We start from the raw sequence: 21,079 nt of genomic DNA, 5'->3' as shown, positions 1-21,079 counted from the left end.
GATCATTACCTGAATGGATCTGATAACTGCACAGGCCAAAAGGGCAAGAGCGTAACTGAGGCCAGTGACATTAGCCAAGCTACAACAACATACGTACTACATAGTATTCGCTGAAACCAAGTAGCACTGACCACTCCATAATTCCTAAGTGCTATTTGGTTTAGTGGAAAACTCATGCAGATATTTTAAACATGTAGAAAACTGTGATTTTAAATTATTATTTATTAGGAATAGCATATGCTCTCAATTAATCTCAGAGACAAGAATAAATATAAACATTTCCCTTGAAAATTATATTATATTCAGTGCACCCTGCCAACCCCATACAAAAGGAGTTTTTTATGACTTTTTGGTATTTATACTGCATGTGTTAATAGGGCAAATAGAAAGCAACCATTTGAAAGCAGAGATTTAAAAAAGAGTTTTCATAATTGAGACCAATTCCTTAATCTCTCTCTCTCTCTTTCTAATCCTATGTCTTCATGCAACACCCTTTTTCCTACCTATTCATGTACACTACCCTTTTTTTGGAACTATTCTGCAAAAACTTAAACAGCAGATTGAACAAGCAACTGGACAAAGACAGAAGAAGCATAAAAAGCTTACTGCTTCACTTCTCAATGCCATTTCCAAATTGATGTCCTTGCCTGAATAAAAAATTCCTCTCCTTTGCCATTATCCAACACTTTAAAGTTATGATTTTAGAGAGAACCTGCAAAGTGGCTGGGCAGTTACTAGGCAATCCTATCTGTAGTCTTTTGATGTTGGACTAGTCCCTTTACTATTTACCATTTAAAGTATCCATGGGTACAAAAGAAAGAGAATATATAAAATGGTGTTTCTTCTTTACAAGTTATATAATGGAATGACGGATGTCTGTGACCAGGCAGAAGAGACCAGGTATTTGATGGCCTTTTTGGTAGATGTTAGGAGGAAGGAAGGAGAAGTGCAGTGTTTCACATAGCTTTTCTGAGTAAGGCTGGACATTTTAGGGGCGCTCTGTTAATACACTGTATTTCCAGCTCATTTCACGGAGTCTGAAATTTGAAAATAATATAAGTGTTTTACAGTATGTTTAATCTAAATGATAAATTGTACTTGAGCCATCACTGACCCCATTGACCTGAACTCTCTCATCTCACAGACTAGGATTTCAAGCACTTGACCCTATGCTGGAACAGCATTTTTGTATTAGCAAGATAATAACAGAGTAAAACTTACCCAATTGTACATTTCTTTGTAGTATCTACATTGAGCCTCTTAGTTTAATAAAGCTTTTATTAAATGCAATGACAATGAACACCATTAAAGGAACTCTGTGAGGCAGGCTGTATGAGATGAGTTTCAAGTACAAGGGAAATTGCTTGTCTGAGGATGTATATACGTACTACAATTAAGGAACCACGAGTGTTTGATGGTTAGCGATTTTAAAACTAACCATTATGTATGACGACAACTTGGCCAAGTAAGGTGCTGTTTTAGGATATCTAATCTTAGCTCCTGAAGCCAGTAATTCAAGGCCCAGAAGGGAGTTAAACTGACAACGTGATTTCAAATGATTTTTCTTAATCTGGGCCCGGCTGTATATGTTTGTGTAACTGGGGAGTTCATTCATGGATAAATGAGCAAATGTCCCTAGGAGAAGAGACTCAGCTGAACATGCATACAGTATAATCATGAAAGCATGTTAGCTTGACACAAGTCATGATGAGATTATGGTATATTTAAGTTTGATGTACTAATAGGTGTTGCCTTCATGGTCAGGATTATTTGAATTGTTAAAATGAAATCTTTCCCCAGCTGAGAGAACATTTTCCTACTGACTTCAGTAGGGCGAAGGTTTCACCCCAAACAAGTGTCTCTCCATGAACCCAGTGCACAGCTCCTTTTCTATTTGTAGGTGTAGCCAGACAATCTAGACTTCTGTAGCCAGACAATCTAGACTTCTGGCATAACTTGGATAGTCAGGATATCAAGAAGTAGTCTCTTGATGACAAAACTATGCAATGCACCTTAGTGCATATACAGTACATTTGCATTCTTTCTGGGATAACTTGCTTCATTCTGTGTGGTAGAGAGGGAGTGTTTTTATCACATTGATACAAAATTCAACTTTTCCAAAGTAGCTGTGCCAGTATTAGAAGCACTTTGCTGCTGTAGTGTTCTAAGATTCGAATAGTACGAGGGGCACCAGTAGAGTCTTCCTAGAATAGATATAACCTGTCCATCTATCCTATAAGCTCACCATGATATCAATCAGTGCCTACTGAGGCAAGTTGCCCGGCATGGGCATAAGGGAATAATCTGAGGAAAAACAGAGGAAACATTTGTTGCATTTATATCATCACCAATTTTTTCAGAAGTTCATATTAGCTAATTATCCATTGTACTGCAGTTTCCATTTCCTTACTTATTTAATTTTTAGCATAAAAAGTAAATGTGTTTTTACATTTTAACATAAAATGCAACTGTGTGGTTAAGTTATGGATACAGCACTGTATCTTTAAACAATGTGCAGAAGAAGGGAACAAAGGGGAAGGAGAGAAAAAATATAATAAAACATACATAAAGGATCTGCCTTTTATATAGGTCACCATTTTTTGCCAGTTTTTCTTTTGGGGAATATAGTCTTTCTGCTGTTTAGCACAGGACAAACTTATTTTGAGCCAGATACAACATTTGTCATTGACTCACTCTCAAAAAAATATGAGGTTAAATTATGGGTGAGGGGGGAATTTCACAATAGCAAAAGGAGTTTGGTGAGCATTTCCACCACTTCCAGAAATAGCACACCAAGTTGGCAATTCTTAAATTCATACGAGGTTTGCTCATTCCTGGTATTTATACAAGTGATATGTGCAACAGTTTGTGCTACTGTCATGAATTAACTAAAATATATTGGATTCTCCTTCCATATATATATAATCTATTAGCAAATGGAATGCTACATCTCCCCAAATGTGTGTGTGTGTGTAGCCTTTTATTGGCTGGAGTGAATTCACCATAATAATATATAAGCTAATAAATATTAGCTTTAGCTTAAGTTTAACTATCTAGAACATATGTTACTTGTACAGAAGGTTCGGAAAAGTGTACCTGCTGGCAGTTATGCTGTCAGCATTCCTTAATGCTTAAAACACAAATTAAATGATTTAAGTAAGCTTCCATGGGAAGTATCTATGTAAGTGTAAATGATGCCACATGAACTTCAGACTCTACAGAACAACCACCATCTAACAGAGGCTGGGGAGCAGAGTGATGGCTAAGGTTAATGTCTGTCATTCCCGCATATAATTTTGAATCATCGTATTGTTTATGATTAATATTATCCTAGCAGATGGCTTCTAAGGGTGCAGTTAAACACTACACTTGGACCATACTAAGACACTTAAAACATGGGCATCTGCACATTAAAGTTAGATAACTTGTGCTAAGTGCCCTCTAAGTGTTTCAAAGTTATGCCACTCTGGGTGTGCTACTTAGCTCATGTTAGGGTAACTTCAATCTGCTCCATGGAGATAAAATAAGCCATTTGCAGTTCTCCAAAATCCTAGGCTGCATCACTCCCAGCTCCTTCCCTCAGGCAGGGATACAACCCAAGTGTCTTGGTGCTTAGCCATGCCCCTGGTTGCTAGCCCTCTAGTGCCAAGTCAGAGCTGTGCAGGCAAGAATAATATTAAGTCTTAATGTGTAAATGCTAAGTTTATTCTAACTTCAACAATGCTCAACATTCCAGAGTTTTAGTATGGTCTAAGTGTAACATATAACTTCAGCCTCCGCCTCAACCAACAATTCCCTATTCAAACCTCATGTGGCAGATATCTGTTTCTGGAACTGAAAGCCCCAAGATTATAGCTCACATGGCATTGCTGGTTATACTGATGTTTGTGTAACTAATGAGTAAGCTACTTAAAATATTTTTTTACACTTTCCCCTGAAAAAGTTAACGTGACTCACTGACTGGAACAAGTAGAACATTTTACTAGATTTCCTGTCCCCTCTACTATATGTAACATGACTTCACAGATATTTTGTTTTTGATAGAATACTTCGTGCACAGCAATTATTAAGTAGTAACAATTTTAAAATACCTTGTTATTTTCTATATTAATACTATATGAGAATTTTAAATGCATTTGAATGGCTACCATGGGCTTTGGTACATGGAGGATGAAGAAACTTTGGCTAAAATTTACAAAGATACTTAAGTGACTTAGGGGTCTGAGATATCATTCTCAAAAATCATTTAGATACTTAAATTTAGACCCTCAGTAGAAGTAAGGCACTAAAATCCCAATGAGTTTGACTTCTGAAAATGGAACTTAAGTTTCTAAGTCAATTGCAAACATTTGCAAAAGAATGGGTAAAGGACTATTTAGAAAAGCTGGATATGTACAAGTCCATGGGGCCAGTTGTGATACATCTGAGTTCTGGGCAAGTTGGCCAATGTGACTGCGGAGCCATTATCTTTGAAAACTTATGATGCTTGAGAGAGGTCCTGAGTGATTGGAAAAGGGCAAATATAGTACCCATCATTAAGAAAGTGAAGAAGGAGGATTTGGGAACTACAGACTGGTGAGCCTCACCTCAGTCACCAAAAAAAATCATGGAGCAGATCCTCAAGAAATCCACTCCTAAGCACTTGGAGGAGAAGAAGGTGATTAGGAACAGTTAGCATGGATTCATCAAGAGCAAGTCATGTCTGACCAACCTTATTGCCTTCTATGATGAGATGACTGTCTCTGGACTTTGACTTTTTTTGATACAATCTCCCACAACAACCTTACAACCAAGCTAAGGAAATATGCATCATTGGGCTCAAAGGGTAGCAGTCAATGGCTTGATGTCTAGTTGGCAGCCAGTATCAAGTACAGTGCCCCAGGGGTCAGTTCTGGGACTGGTTTTGTGCAATATCTTCATCAACAATCTGTAAGATGAAATGAAGTGCATGCTCAGCAAGTTTACAGATGACACCAAGCTGCGGGGGGAGTAGTAGATGCCCTGGGAGATAGGGCTAGTATTCAGAGAGACTTAGACAAGTTGGAGGATTGGACCAAAAGAAATCTCATGAGGTTCAATAAGGACAAGTACAAAGTCCTGCACTTAGGATGGCACAATCCCATGCACCAGTACAAGATGGGGACTGAATGGCTAATCAATAGCTCTGCAGAAAAGGACCTGGGGGTTACAGTGGACAATAAGATCAGTATGAGCCAACAGTATGTTGTGAAGAAGGTTAACAGCATACTAGGCTCTACTAGTAGGAGCGTTGCTAGCAGATCAAGGGAAGTGATTCTTCCATTCTATTTAGCACTGGTTGGTGAGGCCACGTCTGGAGTACTGTGTCAAGTTTTGGGCCCCCCACTACAGAAAGGATGTGGACAGGTAGAAGTGAGTCCAGTGGAGGGAAACAGAAATGGTTAGGGGGTTGGGGCACATGACTTATAAGGAGAGGCTGAAGGAACTGGGTTTATTTAGTCTGGAGAGGGGAAAATAGAGGGGATTTAATAGCAGCCTTCAACTACCTGAGGTGAGGTTTGAAAGAGGCTGGATTTGGACAGTTCTCAGTGGCGGCAGATGACAGAACAAGGAACAATGGTCCAAGTTGCAGCAAGGGAAGTTGAGGTTAGATATTAGGAAAAAACTTTCTCATGAGGAGGGTAGTAAAGCATTGGAACAGGCTATACAGAAAGGTTGTGGAATCTCTATTCCTGGAGTTTTTTAAGCCCTGGCTGGACAAAGCCTTGGCTAGGTTGTTCTAGTTAGGGGTGGTCCTGCTTTAAGCAGGAGGTTGAATTAGATGACTTCCTGAGGTCCCTTCCCACTCTAATTTTCCATGAATCTTTGATGGGAAAATGTTATTCTTTCTAAATAAATCTCTTAGATGTTAATTACTATTCTAGGAGCTGAAGGTACAGGCATGGATGAACTAAACTTCTTACCTGTATGGTAAGGAAATACTACTCTACTTTTTTATACTGATTAGGAAACTGAGCTCAACAAGGAAAATAGACTTGTCTAAGATCAGTATAGTTACAATGGCAAAGCTAGGAAAAGAAGTTGGACATTTCAGAATTGAATTTGCCAACTAAATGACTCTATCTACCTTCCACTTATACAATGGATGATACTCCTCCAACTAAAATTATCTCTACCTCATCCCCTTTCACAAACTTAAATTACAAAATACATAGTGTTTAATTTATTTTTTCTGCCACTGTTGAACTAGAATTTGCTACATTGTTAAATTAATCATTGTATGCTTGAAAGCGTCTGTTTCATTTCAAAGGCTGATCTCTTCCTCAATTATTTTCACTTTAATTTCAACTGGGTTATGAAAGAGAAAATGAAAATGAAAAATTGTATAACCAGTCTATGTCTAGACAATGACGTTCAAAGGACAGTATTAGCAAACATTTAATAATACTTATTTGCTGTCAGCAGGCAAGCATGCCTTTGATGGAGGGAAGTAAAATGCTTCTGTGAGCAAGTCATCTTTATCAAGATTTGTGAGCTGGTATTGGGATGGGAACGATTTGTGACTGACCATGACTTATTCAATGCTTGATGCAGTTTTAGTTGTTTGTTGATCTAAACGTTGAGTCTCAGATGATCATAGTTATCATCTTACATTTCTACTTAATCTTGTAAAACACTGTAAAATATCAACTCATGCCATTTATTTATGCAGACAATACCATGTTGTGTGGGGCTGATTTTTCAGTGGGGGATAGTTTTTCAAGTTGTAGTATTTATTTTCTCGTATTTACATTTTCATTCATCATAGCCTCTAGGATCAATTACATTGACAAAAAAAAAAAAAAAAGAAGAAGAAGGTGGTGGAGGAAGAGAAGGAGAAAGCAAAGGCAAAAGAGAAGCAGAAAAAAAAAAAAAAGAAAAGAATTAATCCAGAACTGACCAGCGTTGATGTTTCTAGGAAGAAGAGCCACTCACCTATGCAAGAATCTCTTTGTGTCTACCCAGCAGATGCCAAGAGAGGTGAGAGGGGATTAAACAAAATTACTCAAATCCTTCACTATACACTACCTGCCTGGGGAGTTGATGACAGACAAGAAACCCAACATATGAATGTTGTTAGTGACACTGCTTACTGTTCTACTGAAAGATGTTTGGATAGTATGGTGACAAGTAAGGTAAAAGAACCTATAGAGAAGAGACAAGAAGAGACATGAGTTGTACCAGGCAAAGATTCAAAAAATTTAAAATGTAAGATTGAAGACTGACGTACAAGGTGCCAGTTAGTGCCAGAAGTTAAATGGGATTTTCTGAGACCCTGATACCAGTCCATTAGGCACCAGACTATCATCTCATTTAGGATCATCAAATAGCTGTTGAATTTAACCATTGGTAGCTGAACCTGTGTGAAATGTTCACTGTAGAACCAGAAAACTAGTTAAACAAAGCGAAGGTTTTATGTTAGATGTAAAATGTGCAGTTCTCTCCAGTGAATGTAGGATGTTGAAGGCTTGTCCTTTAGCCGTATGTGGCTTATGGTTTTCATTTCCTGTGCAGTCACTGTGATATAAAGTAGTGATTTTGTCTGAAAGTTCATGTGTGCAAGCCCACGCGACACAAAGATAAAGCATAACATTCACATAAACTCTGCAAAACAACTACTGAATATAATACAGCTCTGCTCAGCTGGATTTCAGCTAGCAACATTAAAGACAAAAGACTGTATATCCCCCTAGCAATCTTTTGAGCTCTCAAGCACCATCTCTAGCATGCATATATTCACTCCATTCAAAAAAGAATATCCTTATAGAAAATGAAGAATGAGAAACACAAATAAGTTAGTGAGTTTGAGGGCTGGATGCCCAGATGAAGAAGTAGTTAATGGCAAACTTTTATTACTACGCACATTTTGGACTGCTATTAAAAATGAAGTTAGAAATTTCAACAACAAAATATTAAGAAATGCAGGAACATTTTAGAGAGACAAGTGGGCAATAATTTCTCCAGGCTTGTTACTTCAAAATTCTTGCATTTAAATTCTTGCAAGAATGTCTGGCTTTTTTTTAAAGGGTCAAGACATCTCTTTTATATACAAGCCCTGTGGAAAAGCTAAATGCATTTTTTCTAGAAATCAAGAGAGCCTCCACAATTAGCAGGAGGAAGATTTTAAGAACATTAGATTCCCTGCTTCCTAATAAGACCAAAACCTCTCTACAATAAGGAAATAAAGAAGTTTTGCTTGGCTGACAGAGCTTCTAAATTTCTTACTGCTATAACTGAATATATTCATGTTCCAAATTATATTTAATACAAGAAAACCAATGTAACCCCTATTTTTAGTGAACCAGGATGACTGTATGGATCAATAGCTCTAATTTTCTGTATCTTATTGAGAAATGTTCTGTCACAATTCACCTCCCCTGTGCAATTCAACACCATTTTCAAAGTTGTCAGCATCACCTTTATGACATTGCTTTTGTGTCCCAAGTAAGTGAAAACCTCTCAGAGGTCTGGAGATTTGCCCAAAAGTGTTAGCTACAGTCCTGTGAGTAAGTAGGTGTGCTATAGACCTGCTATTATCCATCCAATCAGGAAGGAAGGAGGATAATTTGATGATTATCAAGTAGGTTGTCTCAAAAGAGGAAATTTGCCTTGGAAAAATACACTAGGTATACTGTTAGTAACATAGTAGTGGTCATTCTGTGCATTTTTAAATGATGCATATGTGTTTAGAACTAAAAAGGGGTGGAGGTGGGGGAGACTTGGCACTATTAACCCCCAATAATACTTTTAAATATCTAGTAGTGAATGGAATATAGTACATTCCAAAATGTATATAGGTTTTTGGCAAGCATTGCTACTGAAAAGAGAAATGGAAATCTCTGTCAGGGATGGTCTAAGAGCATCTATAAAAGAATTAACTTTGTCAGAGGCAAGGGAATAATTCCAAGGTTTCTCCTCAATTTGATGGCAGAATTTCAGACGGGGATAAACTTCCTTATAATTCTGTAGTGATTCTCCTTGACCATATAAACTGAAAACCTCAGCAAACTGTGCTGAGAGTCACGCACCTGCTCCATGGAGATATTTTTATAAATGACCGTCTGATTCCATTCAGGATTCAAGCTTTTCTGCACGTATTTAGTCCTCCGCTTGTACTCAGCACTGAATTTGAACAAAGAAGAGAACATTACATTAGTCCTCTCTCTTTTCCTTCAGTTCCAATCCAGAAACCACTTCATGAAGGAAAGACAAGAAAAAACCCAAACCACCACAACTAGGTGCTACAACATTACAATGAGAGCTAAGTTGCACAGTTGCTATACCATCCTCTCATGCTACAGCCTCTTAAAACCTTCGGTAAGGTTAGTCTATCCGCAAGGTATTGTTTGTACCACCAATGTTAATAAATACAGAAACTCTCTTTTTTTTTAATAGTTCTTACAAATACTACCCTAGCTCTTTATAGACAGTCTGTAATTATAACTATAAAGGAAAATGCATTTATTTCTTACCAAAGAACATCTTCCTGTTAGCACATTTAGATAGGCTCAATCCATTTTTATAGTGTGTATTCTTTAATCACAGAAGCCTCATCTCAGAAGAACATTAAATAAAAGCTGTGCTACAACTGATATCCCATTAATGATAGCAACACTAATTTCTTATTGATTCTATTCTCTGCCTTCATTTCAAACCACAGTGAAATCAAGCATAAAAGTGCATCAGGCTTCAGGCTTTTTTTTTTTTTTATCAATAGGCAAGTATAAGAGGTTTGGTTGGATTATCTGTTTTAAAAGGAGTATGTAATGCACTCTATTATACCCTGTATTTCCTGAAAGAAACAGTAATGTACTCACCTTTTAAAGCAATATGGATTCATCTGTCACTACGAGCTTTGATGTGAGACCCAATTGCAATTTAATGGTAGACCCAATTTTCATGTAATATAAATTTTAATGGAGAACATGCATAAAGTTGTATAAAAAATGCTAAGAGCTCATATGATTGTGAGAACCCAAATAGATTTAAAATCTAGAATCCATTTCTGACAAGCTGTGAGTTAACTGCCCTTTTACTTATATTTAACATGGCCATCAATTAAAGGAGCACTCAAAGACTTAGAGAAAGTTTTCTTTCTTTCTTTTTTTCAGTTGCTTTCCTTGTTTGCTACCCTATTCCAAAAGGGTAAAAATAAGATTTCTCAGCTAGATTTTTCCTTGTTTCATTGTGCTGTGTTCCTAATTGAGTAACGGCCAGGATAGACTGCCTCATTGTTTGCATTATTGCAGTTTTGGTTGCAGTAGCCATATTCTGATAAGCTTGCTCATGTCAAGCATGAGTGGCCCCATCAAAATAATGGGATCGCTTAAAGAGTAATATTTTTTCAATATAAGCATATGAGACTGAATATGTAACTTAATTATTTAGAGTTCCTTTTTTTTTGGTTGGCTCTTCAGGATCACTTAAAGCAGTGGCGCTCAACCTTTTTGTTCATTAGCCTGAATGAGCAGTGACCAGTCCCACCCCTGGCCAGATCTGGCTGGTGGACCCAATCTGGCACCTGAGGCAGGTGCAGCGAGGCCCCATCTGGCCATGCAAAGTGAGCAGGGGGATAGGAAGCTGAGCCCTGGTGCTACAATTTTTAAAACACATTGTACTGTTTGACTGCAGATCAGATTGTCATGCCAAATATCCAAATAAGGAACCCAATGATTTTAGAATGTGATGGATACTCCACACTTTTATGTTTAACCATATTTTAAGATTAACCCGACTTGGGTGAAATGTATTTGAAACTGTCATTTCAACTCAATTAACTGAGGATTTTACTTTTCTCTTACTTCATGTAATATTACAGAATAGAAGACCTAGGGTGTTTACACCATTTAGTTCATTTGCTTATCAGCGTGGCATTAGTCTGCTCTTCATTTACTACTGTATATCTGGTCCAGTTTTAAATATTCCAAAAGATGGAGGCTTTTGCCTGTGCTTTTCAAGATTTATTTCATAATCCAACAGGGTTTATTGTCAGAATTTAAAGACACATCCAAAGAAAAGACACCATAATGATTTATGACCATTTATAAAACAATCTCCATCAAAGCATTTGACCTCTTCAGCAGTTGTGCAATTAGAATATTAAAACTCTTCTTCATATAAGCACCCATATTTGGTGGACTGGATACTTGCCATGTGTATGAGTGATTAAACCCTTGCCAACAGGCCACACAGCTTTAGACATGCTCTATTGCAGGACCTATGGCCCTTCCTGTCCCCACATAAGAAAACCAATCTCTGTACCTGGATCTTTGGGTGCACCAAATGAGCATGCACATGAGGTCTGTGGCACTGCAGATGCATCCATGGCACCACAAACCACACACACTGCACATGCAGGAATTTGCTGTGCTGCTGACTTGCAGCGCAGCTGGGTTTTTTTGACAGTGGGAGATCCCAGCAGGGCAGTGTACATGGCAGCAGCATGTGCTGCTTGAACCAGAGCCTGGCTGGCCAGAACTACACTCTACCTGCTGGTCAGGGTCTGTGTGCCCAGATTGCTGCTGCTGGAGCCCTGGGACACCCCCAGGACCCCAGGTAAAGCTGCAGGTGCAAGCCTCCCCTACACAACCTGGGGCAACTTGCTGTGCACCAGAGCACATATGCACTGGCATTACCCAGCGACAAGTAGCAGAAGCACAACTATATGCTGCTGCTGTTTGTCCCTGTGGAAATGCACATGCACACTCATTTGGATGCACCCAGTATGTCAGTTTTAGCACTTAAGCCAAAGCAATAAGTCCACAAAGTGGCAGTAGGCAGTACTATCATTTTTACAAGTCTAGCATGTGGATAAGCACTAGAAAGGGATATAAATCTGTACTGCTAGAGTGGGCAGGCTGTAGATAGTGGATAGCAAACCTTTCCTTGTAGGAACTAATTAGGGACTGTTTGTGAAGTGATCAAATAACTTAGTAACAATGGCATATTTAAGTACCTCCACATGAAAGTAGGCTTGGAATAATAAAGTGCATCAACAATCCTTGTTACTGCTTGTACGCTATGTTGTAGACTTGGTTCAAGTCTTTTAATCATTTTTATCAAAGTGAAAATTTTCCTTTTTATTAGTGAGCATTTTCTGGGAAATTTTTCATTTCTCCTGAACTGTTTGAATGACAAAACACAAATTAGCAGTTTTTGATTTTGAGGATTTCTATTTTGTTCTTTGCAAACTGTTTTTTTTTTCATTAAAGCTTTAAAGGGTGAATAGTGTTAGATATTATTGTTCAAAATGGAAAAAAAAATTAAAACATTTTTCTTAATCTAAAATTCCACAGAAAATATTTACCATTTTCTGACAAGCACTGCTCTGTTTTCAAATTTATGTTAAGAAAATGAATATTGAAGCCCAGATTCTCCTCTCTCTGACACTACATTATGTCCCAGTTATTAAATAATATACAGCACTGCTGAGGTTTGCCTCAGATAATGAGGCATTTGTAGTCGCAGTGATACAGGAGTGAGAGCCCTCTCCTGCCTCTTTTATTCAGGCAGTCAGTTCTAAGTAGCATTTTCTACAGAAAGTGACTTTCAGCTCTTCTGCATCCCACATTCCCTCATTAATTTTCTTACAAAACATGATGTATTGTTGGTCTCCAGCTGACTGAAAAATGCAGGGAACCAAGTTTTATAAAACAAAGTGCCTTCCCACTTCTGCTTCAGAGAGAAAAACAGAAGCTGTCCATAATGTGATCCGTTTGGTCAATCCCAGACTATAATGGTATCTTTCTGAAAAAGGAGTTCTTCTTTTTCTTTTTCTCCATGTATCAGTGCAAAGAGATGGATGGGATTTCAGGGCAAACAAGTGCATATTAAAAGAAACTCACCCTGAAGTCTTAATTTCTTTGCAAAACTGGCTGAAAAACCCTAAGCCTCTCAGGGAAGCAGAAAGGCTGGGATGACTAATCCTGTTCCCTGGTACTCTTAAATATTTATGCTGGTTTGGAAAAAAAAACAAACCCAAAATACATCAATGGAACTGCTGTTCTTATCTCCTAGAAACCCTTCTCCCCACCGCCAGGCATTTCTCAGGTTTCATCTGCATGTCTGTAGACAGGGGAAGCTGGGAAATGACAGGTCTGGGCTAGTACTTCTCTCTGTGGCCTCACACCAATATTCACATATGCATGTCTTTTTTTCATCAGCTCAGACAGATCCATAAAAAATAACCTGCCCAGGTTGCAAACCATTTCCTTCCTAACTTGGGGGTGGAGGAGTGCAGGGAGTCGAGGAGCTGTAAACCAGGACAGAGGCTCAAGGACTCTGAATGCATTAGACCTCCCCATATCTCAGGCAGCCTACTGATTTGGGGGAAATAATTATTTGCTTCAAAGTAGGTAGGGGTGGCCCTCCTGTATAACCACCCAAAAAAAGCAAGACCAAGGAAAAATGGGTATCCCTGTTCTTCTATTGTGGTGATGCACAGCATCCCATCTTTGGAGACACTTAAATACAAGATGGTGTACCAGCATTGTGTAGCTAGCAGACACATGGGCTAATTGCTCTGAATACCAGTGTCAATCCAAAGTAGCTTCACTGAAGTCCACAGAGACTGGATTTACAATGGCAAGAGTAGCACTGCACCTGCAGTGCTGCAGAAAAAGGTCTGAGTGTGCTGTACAAGACTGAACAAATCTAGTAAAGTCCACACAAAGCCAATTAAGAGATGGTGTAATTCTGAAGAATAAGACCTGGCAAATACATTACATCAAGATCACATCTACTCCTCACCCATGATTAACAGAGGGTGATACAGGTCAAGTGTAAAAACAAAATAAGGTAGGCCAAAAAAAAAAGCATTTGAGGAGCATCTAGCAAGAGATGGTGAAGTAAAAATACATCACAAGCAGGAAACCAGCAAGAGAATCAGTGGGACTATTAGATGATCAAGGTGTAAAAGGACCATAGCAGAGAAGCTAAATGAATTCTTCAAATTAGGTTTTACTGAAGAAGATACTGGGAGACTTCCCAAATCACATCCATCCTTCCTAGATAGTAGATAGTTCTGAAGAGTTGGACCACATTGAAGTGAAAATAGAAGATTTATAACAAATAAAGAAATTAATTTCCAATAAATCATCAGGACTAGATGGCATTCTGAAGGAACTCAAATGGGAAATTGCAGAACTGCCTCTGGCTTAGCAGACTGGTGGGTTGCCAACATAATAGCCATCTTCAAAAAGGGTGCCAGAGGTGATCCTGAGAACTACTGTTCAGTGAGTTTCACTCCCATGCCTAGCGAGTTGGTAGAATCTATAATAAGAATAAAATCAGCAGTCATATGGACAAATACAATCCGTGGGGAAGAGCCAGCATGGTTTTTGTAAAAGAAAATCCTGCCTCACCAATCTGCTGGGGTTCTTTGATGGTGTTAACAAACACATGGATAAGAGAGGACCACATAATATGCTTGGATTTTCAAAAGGTCTATGACAGAGTCCTTCATCAGAAGCTCTTAAAAAAACAGAGTTTGCCATGGGATTGGAGGGAAGGTTTTTTGAGGTTAAAAGAAGCAAAGGGTATGGCTAAATGGTTACTTTTCAGGATGGAGGGAGATCAAAACTGGTGTCCCACAATGTTTTGTGCTGGGCCCAGTTTTGTTCAACATTTTCATCAATGACCTGGAAATGGAGATTCACAGACAAATCTCCAAATTTGCAGATGATATTAAATTATTCCAGATAGTCAAATCCCAACCTGAGGGAGAGGAGCTGCAAACAGATCTCACCAAGCTAAGTGAGTAGACCAAAAATAGCAGAAGAACTTCAAAATGGTGAGAAGTGCAAGGAAATACACATGGGGAAATGCACATACAGGAAAAAAAAAATACACATAACCTCAGTATATGTACATGGTAGGTTCTAAACTAGCTATTAGGACACAGCAAAGAGACCTTCAAGTTATTGTAGATAGTTTTCTAAAAATTTCAGCTCAGTCTGCAGCAGTGACCAAAAAGTCCAATAAAATGTTGAGCTTCATTAAGAATGGAATAGAAAGCAAAACAGAGAACATCATGTCACTATACAAATCCATGGTGCATCCACATATTACATACTGTGTGCTGTTCTGGTCCCCATACCTCAAAAATGATGTAGCAGAATTAGAAATGGTATAAAGAAGGGCCACCAAAATCACCAGGGGCCTAGAGCAGTTGCCCTACCAGGAAAAAATAAAAGGGCTAGGACTCTTCAGTCTGGAAAGGAGAAAACTGAGGGGTGATATGATAGAGGTCTATAAAATCATCAAGGGTGTGGACCAAGTGAACAGGGAACTACTGTTCATCAAATCCCAGAATACTTGACTTAGGGGGCACCCACTGAAATTAGCAGGAGACAGTTTTCAAACTGATAAGATAAAGTATTTTTTAGCACAGCCCTCTAGAGCTCATTGCCCCAGGAGGTGCTAGAAGCAGATAGCATAGCCAGGTTCAAAAAGAGACTAAACAAATTCATGGATGATAGATCTATCGGTAGCTATCGAACAGAACAGTTGGAGATGTTTCCTTTGGCATCTCTAAACCAATGATTGTGGATACTAGAAAGGGCAATAAATGGGATAGATCAGTTTAGATATCCCTCTATAGTATCCTCTTCAGCTGGTTTTGGAGACAGGATACTGGGCTAGATGGACCACTGGTCCAAGCCAGTAGGGCATGTTGCTTTATATGTTTTTATATTCTTTAATAAAATAGGTTCATAAAGCTAGTTTATACCCAATATAGGAGAGTTCACACTTATCAGGGGATACCATGCGCAGAAAAAACAGAAACTGGCTCTTTCTTTTCTCTTTTATTTTTCCATTTACTTGTACTCCATTTATTCCATTTATTGTAGTCATATAATGTATCACTTATGGCACAGTACGAACCACTGCATTTAAATGTAACATTTAAATATATTCTTTTTAACATTGTATTAGTTGTGATTCTGAAATAACAATGATGTTAGCCAGATCAAAATTTGTTTTTTTTTAAAAAGCCAGCTGTTGGCCTGTTCAAATTTTGCTTTTTAAGTAAATGTGAGGTTATAGGGCTGAATTCAACAATCATGGATGGAGTTACTCTGGGTTGACAATGGTGTAAGAGAGAGCAGAATTTTGGCCTGTGATGTGTTTTACATTTGTTGTACAAAACCCTGCAATGGTAGTTCTAACAACTAACGATTCAATTGTGCTTGCTTCAGATCGCCATTTATTTGTGGACTCTTGTCAGACAGCTTTAAATCCATCTAGTGCAATAATCTAGAATCCCATTTGGTTTTAATTCAATGGTTTTTGTACAAGGTGTATAATAGCTGTAAAGAAAAATAGGACTGGCTCAGTTCCAGGTAGCACCTGCTTCCCAGACAGTCTCTTTGTAGTAACCTCAGACAAAAATTATATGACAAGTTCACACTCAATCACTTTTGCAAACATCAAAGAGTAAAGGCCAAGTTTTGCAGTCCTTGACTGAACAAAATTCCTATTGACTGCAAGAGGAATTTTCTTTATTTATTGATTTCAGAGTAACTACATCAAGAAACCAAAGTCATTCTTCCTCTGTTTCTTATTTCTGTCCTTCTTAGAAATGAGATTCATAAAACAGTGAATAGCAAAGCTAGTCCTGTTTGCTGGATTCATATGCCATCAGATCTCAAACAAAATCTATAGTTACATGCACAGAATAATCACAACTTGATGTGTACATGCTTCCAAGTATAAAATGGAAAGATTGTGCACTCTACCTTGCATTCTGGACAACCATGACTTGTCTGCAGTCAAGAGGCAGTGTATTAAACAGAGTAGAGAGTAAAGGAAGCAACACGAGAGAAAATGAGAAGAGATGAAAATGAAAGAGAGAATATGTGAATAACAAATGGATAATTTCTAATACCAGAATCAAAGAAAAGAGGAACATTAGTAAAAGCAATATGGTGAAGGGAAGTTAATAATTAAAAACCAGTTAATACATTTGCATTCAAATACAATAAACGCACTTTTTGAGGAGATTTCCATTTTAACTGTCACAGCTACATTAAAAAGGATTCAAACAGGTTGTTCCATTATGAACAATAACAATAAACCCAGTTTAAATTAGAAGTGAATCCAAATTTAAACACCCAGAACTTGGTGAAAGTTTGTATCTGGATTTAAAATTATTTTCAAGCCTCGTCACCTGGGGTCTAGTTCTATATCAATCACATCCCTAACCATCAATGCCCTGTCAAACCCACTAAAAGCTTGGTAGGATCCACATTTGGTAAAAATTCCATTTTTAGACAAAGTAGAATTTGCTGGTGCCACTGTAGCTACTTATTACATTTCCATTGTAAACTGCCTCCCTTCCTGGCTTGAATCAGCCAGGTGCTTAAGGCCATTTGTGACTTCAGGGGGAGGAGTTTTGTGCTTTAATTCAGTTCTAAAGTATCTTACTAAAATGGGCCCACATAAATTTGGTTTGTCTTTTGGGATTCTTATACTTTTCAAAACAGCTGTGTTAGCAGCACCCAGCAAAAAATTTACCTTAAAAAAAGACCAAACCATAAAGGTGGCTCAGTATATCAGCACATTTACATGGTCTCCTTAAATGAAAAAAATGTGGAGTACAGTGCACGTATATGCCAACAGATATATTCACAAATTTGAGGTTGTATTTAGGGAAGCAATTTGACAACTGAATATAAAATTCTTATGATTACACTGCTTAAAATATCTACCTATCTATCTGGAGATAATATGCATTTGAGAGGACACCAACAATGTATTTTTATTATATTAATAATTCAGAGGAATTTTCATTTGTGAAAAAGGTGAAAAAATCTGTAAAAAAAAAATAAAATCAACAAGCATATATTTATATGATAAACTCCAAGCACCAGGCTATCCATGTCTTAGCTCTCCCTTTTCATATATCCTGTATTCAAGTCAGTCAGTCATACAAAGAATAATGCATATGGGATAGTATCATAGTAGCTAGGGTCAGGAGGGACCTGATCAGATCATCTAGCCTGACCCCCAAACATTGCAAATCTCTGTCTCAAATTCACAAAAACCAAAAATCTGAGCTAAAGCAGCAATGCCACTTTAACTTGGCCTTACAGCATCCTCTGTTACAGAGTCTCAGAACAACTTGGAGGACCCACAAAATCCAGGCAGTTCAATGTTAGCTCGAGACAGATTCTGATGAGAACTCTAGATTCTGGGGAGGTGGCTTTGCTAGACAACAAATTCTGGGCTTTGCTAGACAACAATGTATATTTAATAAAATCGAATGTAAATTTAATGCAGGCATGTATATTTCTCCAAGTGAAAATACACAAATAAGAATAAATGACTGAAGTCATTGGTAAAACTCACAGGCATTTCACTGGGAAGAACAGCATGCCTTTAATTTCAATATTTGTTAAAGTAACAGAGATGTGCAGTGTCACTTGATGTCATACCATATAGAGGGAAAAGGGGTTGTAGCATTAATTTGAATTCTGTAATTCAAAGCAATAACAAACACTCATTAAAAGCAACAGAATCTGAAATATCCTTGACACTTACCCTCTCCCTGGAAGGAGATAAACTTTAACAAAAGGGTCAGAATAGCCATTGTTGTCTCGGGGAGCAAGATTTCTTGCCTGAAGAATGTGGATGATAAGATTGCCAAGGTGCTTGTCATAGTTGACTTGAAGCTAGGGAAGTATTAAAATACTTTAAGATTATTTTTAACTTTCCTTGCTAAATAGTTCAATTTCCCCCTGAAAGCCTTTGCATACATTTCTGTTAAATGCAACAACACTTATTCACATGTTTTTAAAACCAAGCTGACAAGCTGCTCATTCCAGCAGATGATTTAATCTTTCGAGGAACTGGAAGCACAGCAGCACATTTAGCTTTCTGCTAAGAAGAATATTTGCTTCTTGCAAGGAAAAGGGCTGACACAACCAAGAACATTAATTCTTGCATTAGGCAAGGATTTCTTTGGGTGATATCTTTTATTGAAACAACTGCATAGTTAGGATAGAGTTAGACAAGCTTTCTAATGCAAGACATTCTCCTTCAGGTCCAATAAAAGATACCACCCAAATAAATCTTTGCCTCTTGCATAATGCCTGGACCATAATGCCATAACCATCACTCTACCACTACCTCTTGCATTAGAGAGTTCAGAACAGAGACCCTAAAGTCAATACATTGGTGTGGCATCCACCACTCACAGACTCAAGCACTAATAAGCATAGGCTACGTAAGTCCATACCATTGGTAGTGCAGGACTGCTTAATTCAGGGCATATATAGTTTTGAAGTGCACAGAATTAAGGTGCCTGCACTACCAAATAAAGGAACTCCTTTAACACCTACTACTGTCTTTTAACTGTAGAAGACACTGGCCCCACTTTTCATTTCCCCTTTCCTCTTGTGCTGCTGTCCCATTCTCCACTCCATACTAGCAGCACAGCCGAACCACCTTCCTCAGCTGGCATTGCTTCTGCTGCCTAGTATCACATCTGCTGAGAACTGACAAAAAGTTCTTCCAGAGTCAGCTACTCCTCTGGCTTTCAACTGACTTACTTTAAGTTCCAGACTTTTGGCTCTCAGATCCACTGCAGGAACCAGATCCGGGGTAAAGAGATGAGAACCGGATTCTCTCAGCTGTGCTTCCCAATGCCTTGAAGCAGCTGCGCTTTCCCACCGTAGGAATGACGGGTTCCTCACCTCTTAGAGGTCCAACTGGCATTGAAATTAGTGGGATCCTCTGCTTAACAAAGGTGACTCTCAACAGCTCAAGTGGAATCAGGAAGTGAAGTGTTCTCACTATCAGCAGTGCTTTGTGCGCTGACTACACTTTCATTTCATAATGAGTTTCATAAGCTTCTTTTTTCCCCCCTTTCCTACAGTGAGGTCAGTACACATGAGAGAGAATCAGATACTCAGCACTGCATGGCAGACTGCAGTGTATCATTAAGAATCTACCACCACGCTTGCTTGCATGCACTTACCATGTCAGATTTTCTAAGCTGAGTTGCAATCACTGCCAACCATAACAGATTAGAATCAAGTCCAATTATATTTTTAGCCTTTTTGAGAGAAGTAGCAATTCCCTTGCTACTACTGAATGCTACTTGTAATACATTGATATGAAGGCTAAGTACAGACAGTCAAAAAGCCCGAGTCTGAATCGATTCAATCTTCACAGGTTAGTTTAAGCTGCATAGATTGAACTGAGAAGCAAGTGAACAGACATTCACTTTTGATTCTGGAAATGCAGCCACATGCTGGCATTGGCTCAGGACAGAAACTGCAGGGCATTAGAGTCCGCCTCTCTGCTTGGCTGGAGCAGAAAGCTTGGGTCAAGGCCAGCCTATCCATCCTGTGAGAAGGGGTTTGCAGGGAAGGCACAAAGCACCCTGGGATACTAGGGGATTATGCATTAACTTGAATCTGGAGGGGATCTGGGATAGAAGTTCAACAAATCCATTTAACCTAAATCAGTTAAGTCTGATACTATCTCTAGCTAGGTTTACCTTAAACTAGTTTCAGCCATTTTGAAAGTGGTTTATGTGCACTGAACTTCTGTTGTGTTTCAGATTTGAACACAATTCTGATCACTGACACCAGTTTGTGTGTAATTTCTGTCCCTCGCCTCAAAGTCAAAGGTCTAAGTATAGCAGTGCTTTACACTCTACAGTATTCCATTGACTTTGGTGACATTTCAGGGGCTTGCAGCTATTTCAGAATTGACCTAACTCATTTAACAGAGGATCCCTTTGGAAAATTAATTTACAATCCAAACATATTCAACAACAGTATAATACAAACACACGCATGCACACACTCCATACATCAATATATATTCACTGTACATCTACCTGAATTTCTCCAGTGATTGGATGGGATGCAGACTTCGTGCCTTCAGTGGGCTGCCGAACAAAAAATATTCTATTCATTATGTGAATTATCTTTTTCCTTCATGATCATGGTCATCATCATTATTATTATTAGTGTCATTACTAGTATTCTTATCATCATCATCCTCATTATTATTGCTCGTTGCCACCAGTATTTCTGTGGTATTCAGG

The 21,079-nt window shown here is 38.4% G+C and overlaps 1 protein-coding gene across 1 annotated transcript in view; it reads right to left on the bottom strand.

Moving 5' to 3' along the window:
* The window catches only part of PCLO (piccolo presynaptic cytomatrix protein), a 552,248-nt gene that overhangs the window by 102,674 nt on the left and 428,495 nt on the right, over positions 1 to 21,079 (bottom strand). Inside the window, exons 14-17 of the mRNA XM_059725816.1 lie at positions 20,870 to 20,920; positions 18,562 to 18,692; positions 16,758 to 16,784; positions 9,048 to 9,141 (exon numbers count right to left, since the gene is read on the bottom strand). Of these exons, the coding sequence (XP_059581799.1) occupies positions 9,048 to 9,141; positions 16,758 to 16,784; positions 18,562 to 18,692; positions 20,870 to 20,920 (303 nt within the window). The remainder of the gene's footprint in view (positions 1 to 9,047; positions 9,142 to 16,757; positions 16,785 to 18,561; positions 18,693 to 20,869; positions 20,921 to 21,079) is intronic.

Source organism: Alligator mississippiensis, chromosome 4, assembly GCF_030867095.1.
Source record: "Alligator mississippiensis isolate rAllMis1 chromosome 4, rAllMis1, whole genome shotgun sequence".
In the NCBI taxonomy this organism is placed as follows: domain Eukaryota; kingdom Metazoa; phylum Chordata; order Crocodylia; family Alligatoridae; genus Alligator; species Alligator mississippiensis.
This window is presented reverse-complemented; position numbering and strand designations above follow the sequence as displayed.